At 37.9% G+C, this 12,760-nt stretch overlaps 1 protein-coding gene across 2 annotated transcripts in view; it reads right to left on the bottom strand.

The window, feature by feature from the left end:
- Cycd (cyclin D) overlaps window positions 1–11,811 on the bottom strand; it is a 75,857-nt gene extending 64,046 nt beyond the window's left edge. For both annotated transcript variants that reach the window (XM_076324343.1, XM_076324348.1), the window contains exon 1: window positions 10,688–11,811. In XM_076324343.1, coding sequence (XP_076180458.1) covers window positions 10,688–10,885 — 198 coding nt within the window. In that variant the 5' untranslated portion in view covers window positions 10,886–11,811. The remainder of the gene's footprint in view (window positions 1–10,687) is intronic.
- Between the last annotated feature and the right edge of the window lie 949 nt (window positions 11,812–12,760).

The raw sequence follows: 12,760 nt of genomic DNA, 5'->3' as shown, positions 1-12,760 counted from the left end.
GTACTGAAGAAGCGAGTATTTTATGTCTAGAGTAGGGTCCGAACGGACCCGAGTGTCGTCGTCAGGGTGTTAAGGGCGGTTAAAAAAAAACCCAGAAATAAATTGGAGAAGAATTTCAACAGCAGGAGGAATGAGTCATTCTCTTGTGTGGAGAATTCTTCACGATCGGTTGTCGTACCCAGACATGTTGTCTGGTCACTCGATCAGACCATGAGACAAGAGTAAAGTTTTCTCGGTGGATATTCGTTCGTTAAACCTACAGTTTATTTCGTATATTTTTTATTCAGCTACGTTCACAAGAGACGGTATCACAAATTTTCCGAACCATGTGCGAACGAAAGGAAACCTTAACGCAATTATTTACACAAATCGCCCACCGAATCGCTTTACCGATAAATAACAGAGGAACTATTAAATACACGAATAAATAGAAATTCTTTCGTACGAGGATGTGATACGTGTGTATGGAAATGAGAATAGGACGTGGAAAAATCTTCTGTAAACATCAACGTAAGAAACGGTAAGGTAATCCGTTGTTTTTATATTACACAACCGAGAAGCAGAGAATTGTTTGTAATTCCGAGAATGTTCATTTTTCGACTCGTGTATACGAGAGCTTTTTTCTTCCATTCGACCAGTACGATACCATCTGGCCTGAAAGTTCTGAATCCCCTCTTTTTTTTTTTAATATGCAGTATAATCGTAACCTGACGTGAATAGTAACTCACTCGTTCTGTACACTATGAGAGTTTTTAATTTCAAGTGTGCTGTGGTACTCAAAGGGTGAAACTAAACAAAATTCCAATACACATCGAAAAAAAAACTTACCCAGATAAACAATGTACATCGCCCCTAAATAAAACATCCCGTTTGCACAACATCGAGTAGTTACCAGAGCGTAATATCCCGACCGTTGCTGGTTAATTAATTTCCAATATTCGTAACAAGTACGTAACAAGAACAATGTTTATCGAGACACCTAAATGTCAGGGTCTACCCAAGGTAAACACCGTCCGAACGCTAGAACCGGACGAAGCTCCTTAATTTACAGAAAGTCGGAGGTTGACCCTAAATGTTTCATTGTGGGTTCACAGAAATCCCATTGGTTGCTTTCAACCGGTGGAAGCAGCCGTACGAATCGGCCGCCGCCGTTGTATGGGGACTTATTGAGCGTGACCAACGTTCTACCCTTTTCCAACACCCCTCGTAATTGCTTCATGACGCGTACACCACGACCAATTAGTACCAGCAACTTCACTAAATAATTGTCTGTGTCCTCTGATCGATTAAACGCTGCGTTACGAGGGTGCGTGAGTACCTTTCACGTTTTCGACTAGAGAAGAAATTCTTACACCGGAAACTTGGTGGCTTCCAGAATGAATTACAAACAGAGAGTTGCGTTGTTTTTAGAAACGAAGACAAATTACCGATGTCTCCTCAACCAGGGGGAGTTTGAGGTTAGAGTCTAAGGTCTGAGAGATGTTGAAACCAGAGTCGAGAGTTTTAGGGTGTTTGACCTGGTGTTTAGTTTTTGAGGGAATTTGAACTTGGAGTGAATTTAGAGAGTTTGAGAAAGTTTGACGAAGTTTGATGAAGTTTGAACACCTAAAATTGAGGTATTAGGAAAGTTTGGGCATATGTTTGAGACTTTGGAAGTGTTCGAACATGGATTTGAAACTTTGAGCGTGTTTGAATCTAGAGTTAAAAGTTTAAAAGTTTGAATTCGATATCCAGAGAAAGATTTAGAGTCAGGAGGGTAATAAAGAATCGAAAGTCTGTAGTAAGCTATGAACATTATTTATGGGAAATTAATTTAATCTTAAACGTTTCGATTACTTAGCTAATGTATACCAGCAGTGAACAAATTTATTATTTACTTAAAATAATGTATGCAGTTAAAAAATTATTTTGGAACAAAGCATTTGAGTGTGAGATGATGGCTAGATTATGTTCGCAATAAATTTAATAATATTCCTACAACGAACGATCGTGATTTGAAATATTATTTATGATTCTGTATACCAAGAAATTTATGCCCAGATCTACAGAACCTGTAGAAGGTGAATTCCTTTCTAAATGATAATTCCATTCAATTGGCACGGACTGCATTATACTCGCAATGTTCCCTACTTCAATTTAATGAGATAGTACCTCATTGAATTACATTGCAAGACGGAAGGTAGATTTTACTTTTACTGAATAAAACCTCTATATAAAATAGACAATCTTATTAGAACAAAGAACGAATTCATCGGTTTGATAAAATATCCAATTAACTAAGTAAGTAAAAATTCGCCAAGTGAATTCTCCTTGAATTTATAAATAATTAATTATCCAAAAGTATTGTTTGCTCTGAAACGTATTGAATTTGATAAAAATTACTCAATTGTTCGCTAAATTAATTTTTACCCCCATTGCCAAAAAGAATATCCCTATCTCACTTGTTAAGATACTGAATCGTTCCTTTTATTCAGTATACTTTTTTTTCTACCGTGTAACTATGGAAGAAAAGATACAAAAGTATAAAAATAAATGAAACAAGAGATGCAGCTAAAATGCTGTTATTTAATCGTTCGAGTCCCAAGCAACGCGATCGCGCTGTTTAGATTTTATGTCGAGAAAACCTAACACATTACGACCGTTGTCGACAGATGACAGTGCGTCACCGATTGTCGAAGTCGCGCGCTCAGATTTACCGAGGCAACTACATCACACAGCTCCTTCTTTTAACGTAAATAATACGTTTTCCAATAAATACAATACTATAATAATAGTGCAATAATACATTACAAATTAAAACATTTCGTATTTCATTGTTACCTTCTCAATAATTTCTATCGAACGAAACTTGAATATATTTATAAACTTACAGTACGCGTATATAATAATACAGAGGTATTTCATAAAATAACGAATTACAAATTAAAAATATTTTTACGTAATGAACAAACAATTTAAATGGAGGGTAACACTTATAATTTGTAACATATATGTTTATCAAAACATATTCAATGAATTCCTTTTTTACATTGCACACAAATTAAATGTGATCTTTTTATTGCATTATTGGTGCGGCGGACTACGCATTCTCGCATGTTACGTTATGGCAACTTTACTAAACCAAATATTTGTTCCTTTACATAACTGTTAGCTTTCTTTTCGTTCATCCACTCACGCTCAATTTCAAAAATAATATTCGAGATAAAATCTAACCGATTCATTGCACTACACTTAACTCTTTCTTTGTAAATTATATATGTACTTAAAACAAACCATGTGACTCGTTATGTTAAAAGCTACCTTTTTTCAATATTTAACTGACGGAGCAATGTGAAAGAAATGAGAACGTTTCTCCTAGCACATCTTATATGTGCGGAACATAACATTTAAAAAGCGCTATCGCGCCGCTTGGGATTCATCGGTGTAAAATAAACGAAGCGCTATCGCGCCGCTTTGGTCTTCTCGTGTTCGTTTAGAAGAAGCGCGGTCGCGCTGTTCGGGATTCTATGACAGTGTGTTTCCAAAAACCCTCGAACGGTTAATCTTGGGATTGTGTTTCTAAAATACTGTTACCAGGTTTATTTTCTCTATCTTTAATGATTTTCATTGAATGATCGTATTCCCTTCAAAGACAATGAATTGTTCCAAGATTCAGGGTGGTCAGTTCTTAGAACTTGTCCTGGCAGACTATATTTTCTAAGGGTAGAGATTTATGGCAATGTTTTCCTGCAGTTGGGGCATCGTGTGTAAAACAGATGTGCCCTTATAACCGTTATGTATACCGTTATTTTAATACTAACCTGTAGAAAAATACTAAACCTCCAGTACAATTGCAACTACACTTTACTGTTCGTAATGTTACGTCTAATTAGTAATAATTTGATCGAAATATTTATTTAATTTTTAGCGATTTTTAAAAACCATCAATGGTACAAAATGCAATAAATTCAAATTTGTTGCAATTTGTTACTTCATCGGTTCGTTACATTGATTTACTTTATTACTTAAAAATATTTCATTTTATTTAATATATAAAAATAATAAAATATAATATACATAAACATACATTAACAAATTTATGTACGAGATAACATTTCATAAGTATATTTGCATAAATTTGTCGCAATTGTTCAAGTTCACCTTATATTTCATGCTCACCGCATAAAATTGTCTCTATTCTCCGACTATTAATAAATACATTGATTGAAAAATTTTGCTAAACTTTGACAAATTCGATTCAACTTCTTTTATGATAAATCCCGCTAGAACAAAGAATCTATTCTGTAATTTTCAACTCATCCTTGTTCAAGAGATCTCTCCCCCTTCGTGTCATAAATTATTCGGTGAAATTTATAGCATAGATTATTTTTATCTTTCATAGAACAGAAGTTATTGATACTAAATGCAAGCCTCAGGGACACGTTGTACTTCTCTATCAACTTCAGACAGTAATCTCTAAAAACTGTTCGCCGATCCTCAAACATTCGTACGGCCGTGGAGGGTCAGACAGCAGGGTTTCCTACATTATCTGTATCGATAAACTTTAATCCATCCTATACGCCACATCCTGATCAAAGAAAAGAAAGGAACAGGCCTACGGTGTGTTTGACGCGCGGAGGTCAGCCAATAATAGTCCCGAAGTTCGATAAGTCTATTTTCAAGTCCATAATCTATAATGCTATGCGTTCATGAACCGCAACTATCCTAAGTAGTTCACGCAATTCGGTCGTCTGCATCTCTGGCTGATAAATTCACCGTACACGTTTCGTTCGACCAATTCGACAGAAACCAATAAGATTTTTATTTCGATAAAAGTCTCGACCAAAGAATAAAAGATAAACAAGTTTTATTCGTTATTCGTCGAATAAAGATTAAAATTTGAATTATAAAATACAATATAACGAATAAATACGTAAATTTAATTGTCTAATTGAATATACGTTGAGTAAATTGCTATACGTTGATTTTATTCGAATAGAATTTTCCCCATCTCTGTATACTGCACTCAGAAACAAAATATCTTGTCGTTATGCTTCAGTGTGAAACTAAGTGACTCTTTGTACCGTATTTCTGTTTAACACTTATAGGACAGCGAACGCTTATAATTGTTCAATTTACCAGTGTACGCCGTGCTGTGAACGCCCATGGGCGTTTGATTCGTACGTTTAAGAAATGTAACTACGGAAATTCCGCACGAGGGGAATGTCCAACTGTCGAGTACGATTTAACAATTGTAGTCACCGTAATGAGAAAAAATATGCAATTTGCTTGTAGTATATAAGGAAAGCTAGGTGAAAGAGCGTAGAAATTTCAAAATTGCTCTTCTACAATTTAACCCTAGTATCTTAGCATCTGAAAAGTTAAACTGTAATTAAATAAAAATTCAACCATTTTCTGAACTTTCTATCTAATTTTTAAGTATCATCCGAAATTGAGAGTTTCTATATATTTTCAAATAACAAGATCTTCCACAAAAAAAATTTTATTTCATTCTCCAGAGAATCCTTCTACTTCGTGAAACGATTTTTTCGAAAATTCCCAATACCTACACGATAACCAAACGTGTTGAAATCTTGAAATAAAATTACAAAATATGATAAACGGAATGCTTGGAAATTACGGTGGCCATTTGCGTTGTTTCAGACATTTGTAACTTTTGCAATTCAATACAACGGAAAAGGGCATCGTTGATGTTTCACTCTTCGAGAAGTCTCTCGAGAATGGATTCTAGAACAAGTCGAGCCAGCTAAATCGACGCGAGTGGCTCTAATGCCGAAGAATTCAAAGCAATGGACTTCGACACGCCGTGTACACACGATCCCAGTCCGGTCACGTTCTCGACGTAGTCGCATGCTTCAAGGTCGACTTTACAAACCTCCCGGTCGTTGCAATTAATCGCGCAAAAAATCAATCAACAGTCGAATATATCGGGCCTTGAACCTCTAATTGCGAGAATCTGGCCAGCAAAGATGGCCGTTCTCGAGAAATCTTCGTCGCGATGTTTAATCCTCTGAACTTGAGTCACCTTCACGGACTGATGGACACGGATTTAATTATTGGCTTTGATCGATTACTGTGGAACAGTGTCAAAAGCGAAATCCGATAGAAAACTTGGGAATTATTAGCACCCGATCCGGGCAATAATTTGTGTCTTGATTAGAAAGTTGAAATTTGAAGAAACGTAGTTTATATAAAGAAAGAATTAATTTGTTCTTTCCGGTATTAACGAGGATCATTTTGTGAAATATTTTAGATCGTATATATTTTTTATTATTCTTTCACTACAGTATTGTCGTTGAAAATGTAATATCGAAACATTAAAATTACGTTATGTTCTTTTTTGGATATATTGTCAGGCAAACAAATAAGATAATTATGCGTACGGCTTTACCGATTTCGTTGATTTTCAAAGATGTTGTAGAAATTAACATTTTGAACAACTTTTTCCTAAAGATGTAATCGTCGTTTGGCATTGGTTTCAAAGATATTCGCAAAAAATTATCGGTTCGATTACAGTTAATTTTTTCTATGCCCATACATCCACCGATCAGGTTAGATTAGATTAGTTTAGGTCAGGGTAATATCCCGGTCGCAGGTTTAAACTTAAAACGATTGAAATCGGTTAAGTTTGATCTGTAAGTTTACTCGTTATGTGTACATACTATACGAGTATGTATATACGAGATTGCAAACTATCGTGCTGTTTACAGAAATAGTATAAAAGCGACAGTCCGATATACTGACGTTTACGTTGACATGAACACACACGACAGGCAAAAATTCAATATAATAAACAGTACTAATTTTTTGCGAATATCTTGGAAACTAAGGCGATCGTATGTATAGGAAAAAGTTGTTCAGAATATCAATCTTATCAGTCTTGACAACATATTTAAAAATAATCGAAATCGAAGAAAGCCATCAGCTTTTTAAATAATTGATTCCTCTATATTTTTCATTTTTATTAATTTTTATAGAACGATCAATGTAACTAAGTAGATACCTTTGTATTTTTCATTTTTATTAATTTTTATAGAACGATCAATGTAACCAAGTAGATTCCTCTATATTTTTCATTTTTATTAATTTTTATAGAACGATCAAGGTAACCAAGTAGATTCCTCTATATTTTTCATTTTTATTAGTTTTTATAAAACGATCAAGGTAACTAAATAGATTTCTCTATATTTTTCATTTTTATTAATTTTTATAGAACGATCAATGTAACCAAGTAGATTCCTCTGTATTTTTCATTTTTATTAATCTTTATAGAACGATCAAGGTAACCAATCGTTTGAAATCTTTCGGTTTAGTGTTATGAAAAGTAACATCCGAGGGTTAATTGCGATTGGAATACCACAATTTTAAGCAACGATTTCTAATTTAACGCGAATTACATCATTAGAAAGCGCGGCGATTTCAGGTGTCTGGGCTACTCGCTTTCCACCGATCGATTTCGGATGGAATCGAAGTCAAAAGAATCACGTTGAAATTATGAAATTGTTTAATACGAGGAATTCACACTGCGCCACAAGTTTGAAATTTGTAAAAAAATATTCAATAATATTACGGTAATCGTGTAATATTTAAAAATTCAAACGACTCGGAAATTTGTAAGTTCTAGCGTAACGTCTGTCTGTAGTATAATTATATTACAACCCAGCTGTTATCTCAAATTAGAAATTAATATTTCGTAATGCGAAAAAGTAGATTAGAATCTATCTCGCAAAACCTAAGTGCATTAGGAATGACCGCTATAAAACACATTTCAAGGAATTCTAATATCACGCTAGTACCGAACATGAAATCAGACTACATTCCTCGCGTAATTGACAATTAGAAATTACGGGCACAAAACTAAACGTCAGGCATGAAACACACCCGGGATCGTAACGAGAAATTTATTAGGCATAAAATTTTCCATTTCTAACCACATTATTTACTATTCAAAAAATTATTTACTTCGTGCTAAAAACAGATATTGTGTAAGTAGTTTTTGCAAGAAAATTTTAAAAATCTTGGAAATCCATATTTATTTCAAAACATTTTTTATTTGTATCGCATAAAATATATAATAAAATTGATGTTAGGACTGGACACTTCGGTTGCATTTTGTTTCTTTAAACACTATTTTCTTGTAATCTCTCGCGATAAAAATTTACACGAACCGTCCGGAACGGAAACGTTATATAACGAACGCAGAAACGAATAAAATCGCAAATAAAAATGTTTCCAATTTCGCGAGACAAAAATACTACTAAATTAGATTCAGATAGCGGTTACAAAAAGTTCCCGACTTTAATCTCTTGCAGCACGTCCACAAAGTATTAAAGGAAATCTAAAACCGCGTCCCCATTGCATCAGCATTTGCCATTCGTTGAAGCTGCGCGGCAGTGCCAACAAGTGTGGACTAGTGCGTCGGCTTGGGCCGCATGGCTTGAAAAGCCGAACGGCATGCCGATCGTCGATCCGCACGATGTCGGTAAACATGAAAAGAAGTCGTGCCAAAACCAGCAGTGGGGATACGTGTTCATCGACATACAGCAGGCCTGTTCCCGTAAGGGGCCCCGCATGCCGTTTAGTCTCCCACCACTGTCATCAATTGTAAGAGACAGGGATAGCTTAGAAAGAGAGAAACAAATGAAAAAGAGCGGGTATTAACCGTATTGGACGCGTGTCAGCAGTTAACGACTTTGTATCAAGGTGATAGAGGCGGAGTGGGAGAAGCACTCTAAGCCTCGGAGCTTAGCTTGTGCATGTCCTAACGTACATATATAATTAGATGTTAGTCGCCGCGAAACTGTCGGAATGTGATCAATTTCCGTGAAAACGAATAATTTAAATAAATGTTCGAATTCGGTGGTTAACATTTTAAGAAAACGTTCGAATTCACTGTTTCATCCATGTTCGAGATTAAGCATGTACATTGACATTGTTCGAAATTGAATTTTTTATACAATCACACCGTATATGTCTTTGTTTTTGCAATTACGAATACGGCTTGGAAATTATCGTTTCATCGTGTTGATTAGGTAAATATCACTACGATGTTAAGAGAATAGGGACTTGTTACAAATATTGACAGAGAGCAATTGGTAAAATTGTTCAACGATTGACAAGTTATTTCAATTTCTAATGTCTGAATATTGAACGCGCAAAGATCGACATCGAAATACATTTCATCTCGGAGGGACTAGTTTCGTACGTGAGAGCTGTGTCTCGAATTAGGTTGCCGGGCTGCTAGAAAAAAAGATTACCGTTACAGGCGTTAGTCACGAGCGAAAAACGAACAAAAAAAAAAGATTGTCGCTGGACAGAGCAAACAATCGAGCACCGAACACGCATATTTCTATCGCGGCACGCACGAATAGCAGGCATTTAAACATTCTCTCCAGGCCTGACAGACTACATTGTCGACGGTTCCGCAGTTACGTTGAAAGGAAAACCGAATAGTAGAATCGTGCAATTCGATCCAAAAGCGATGATTTCATTATCACGGTCGGCGAAGCAAGTCTGGCGTGAAGCGACCATCGACAGGAATGTACGACAAACTTGCTTCGTTGTTATCGTTCCGGTTTCTCAATCGAAATTCAAGTAGGCCTTTTAACGTGAAATTGGACACGTGTTCACTATCTGGTTAAATTTTCTACCATTGCAATTCAAATCGGTGTGGTAAAATCTCCAAAGACACAAATTTAAAAATAATGATGCTCTAAGTATTAATTACGAATGCCAGGCGTTATCGAGATACATTTTGGCAGGGCACGGTGACGTAACCCGTGACTTATCGTGCTGACACGATTCGCCTCGTCAATGACTGAAACTACAGAGCCTCGAGCATCGTGGCCAGTGAAACACGCACCTACACAATGAATGTGTTTTTTAAATTTTAAAGGGACCCAGACGCCCGTCGACGTCACCGGGCGTCCCAACGCCCCACCGGCCAAAAATAATCTAACGCCTGAACGACTTTCTGACGGCTGCCGTCTAACCAAAAAACGAACTCGGACGAACCTGTTCGGACATCAACGCCCGAGCAATGGTCGCCGGGATTACATGTCACGCGACCTCTCGTAGACAAAAAGCGCGAGGATCGTAAGTACGCTGGCGACTCTCATAGTCCGCGAATACCGTGGGCGGTAGAAATATAATATACTCTATTGTGACACTTGCCAACGCAAATCAAGCCTTCACCCTGAGACTGGTTTTCATCGTACAATAGATTGAACGCACACTTTGAAAACGTGTATTACAGTCGAAAAATGTACTTCCTTTTCGATGCAAATAATTGCGCGTGGGTATTCAGCTTCGTGAAGACTTTCTGGTGTACAATTACGTAACCTCGACGATCGTCTGTGTTTATTCGGGAATTAAAAAAACGAAAACAACGATAAAATTGCCCTTCGAATGCAGAGATTTAATATCAGTTATTATCGACACTTGTTTCAAGAAGCTGTCAATGTCACTTTGTCAATAACATACGAGAAAAATTACAATCGTGAAAACAATGGACAAGCAACCATTTCGAATTTCCGAACGAATTGTTTCGTCGACCCCGTTGGTTATACGTGACGTTTCGAAAAATAATGCAAGGAATTTTTCATCGATCCGAGACGAATAACAATGGGGAAATTGAGAAATTTTGGGAAATTCAAGGGCGACACGTGGACCGGAAACGGTTGCTCACCTCCAACATCCACTCCGCGACGATCTTGCGCATGAGCGGCGAGATGTCCCTCTGTACGCACTCGAAGTAAGAACTGCTGGGCGCGTATCTTTCCTCGGTTTTCAGCAGATTCTGCAGCACACGGTCGTCGCCGAGGAGAGCGGGATCAGCGTAGGCTCTGCATTCTGTCTTGGTGGTCTCGCAGCAAAGCAGATCCATGGTCCCGTGGCGTTTCTAACCTCTCGAAACACGCAGTGGCTGTGGCACAGCCTCTTTCTGGGCGACTCGCGATCGAAGATTCCACGGTGTGCCAAGAAGCTCGATGATGCTGTCGGATCGGGCCGTTTTTCTTTTCTTTGTTTTTTTTCCCGTCTCCTCTCACCGCTGTCGTTGTCGTCGTCGCCGTCGTCGCGGTTCACTTTATTCACGTGCCACGTTGCCAAACCGTTTTTCGCCGACGCGACCAGACAGAGTATGCACGAATCGATCGTAAAGATACGGTAGAAGAGTTCACACAAATTCGCACCGGCAAGACGCTCGCCCGGGACACTCAACACTTCACAAAATAATATACATACACACGTGCACGTGTCGTATGCGTGTATACGTACACGTACGGGACCTTGGTTTCGGGCAATGACTTCGAATAACACTCACCTAGAGGCCGTCTACGCGAAAACAATATACAATACGAGACTCCGGGTGCTCGACGACATGAAAAAATAAACGTGTACCGTGTTCTCTTTATTTTCCTTTATACTTTATATGCACAACACACTTCCCTTCGTTTTCTCGTGTTCTGACGTAGTTTGCTGATTAGATAGTTTTTTGTTTCTTGTTTCTTGTTTCTTGTTTTCTCGTTTTCCTTCGTCGAAGCCGACGTGCCTCGACTAAACACTAGCAAATAAATAAGAAAATCGATTCGAATAAATAAGCGTAATTCGGCCCGTTGCTCTTGTATTGTTGATTAGAATTGTGCGACGAGTGATCGCGAGTAGGTCCACGGTGTTGCGGTAGGTTTCCGGTACGCAAGGAAACCGTTTCCTTTTCGAACAAGTCTGCTTACAGTCGATTTAAATGTCCTGCGGTGCGAACCTACCCTTACTCACTTTCTCACGATCCGACACTGGCGACTTACCAGGTCAGAATGTTGCCGGTCCTCCTGCCTCGCCGGTTCGCTCCTCCCGAAGGGGTGGTAGGTGCGTCCCCACCATTCGGCGTCAAATGGTCACGTGGTCTTAGATCGATCCCTACCACTGGGGCGCCAGCGTGTCACGTGAAACGTAACTGACCCCCCACCACTGACCATCATGACTGGGGCGCCAGTGCAGGATTCGCATCGTGTAACAAGAACCCTGCACGTCTAACGACTACAGGGGTCGTCACCTTCAGCATTTCGTGCTGTTTCTGAGATGATCAGAACTCTTCGATCACTTAGGACAGATTTTTTGATGCGAATGATTCGATGATGTGAAACGTAGCCTGTTTAACAGCGTAAACATCTACTTTACTGTAGATGTTTTCATACGTTTAAGATGTTTAAACCGTTGTTTTCTCAAATATTTTTGACGTATAGAAAATGTTTCTCACGTTACAAATATTATTTCGTGAAATGTTTGAATTCTATAAAGTATAATGAAAAAAATTATATACAAAGTATTCGGTGACTTTTCTCTACGTTTATATGTCCGATTCTTGAAGTATCAGATTCCTTGAGAGTCGCGGCTACGTTGAACGTCTAACAACGTGGCGTGCGGTGCCATTGACACACGATCCAACGTCGACTCGAGAGAGCGGACAAGTATAGACCTACTCGTTTTCATTCGTTCATGCGCGACATTGAATTTCTCCGCCTTGCTCTTCGCTATCAAAATTTCAGCTCTATCTGGAACAGCTTTTTATCCACGATTCTCATTTTATGCTGTAAAAGTTGATTGACTCGATCGTTTCGAATCTTTGAAAAGATTTTAAGATTTACTCGATTACTAAGAAAGTATCGAAGAACTTAGAACAATGAAAGTCATTCCGAGAGGTGTCTCTGCCCTGCACGTAACGAGAAATGTAAGAATTGTAAATGCATTGTCACCAGACGAA

This window comes from Ptiloglossa arizonensis, chromosome 1 (genome assembly GCF_051014685.1).
Source record: "Ptiloglossa arizonensis isolate GNS036 chromosome 1, iyPtiAriz1_principal, whole genome shotgun sequence".
Taxonomy (NCBI): domain Eukaryota; kingdom Metazoa; phylum Arthropoda; class Insecta; order Hymenoptera; family Colletidae; genus Ptiloglossa; species Ptiloglossa arizonensis.
Note: the sequence above shows the minus strand (reverse complement) of the source record. Positions and strands in the feature narration are given on the sequence as shown.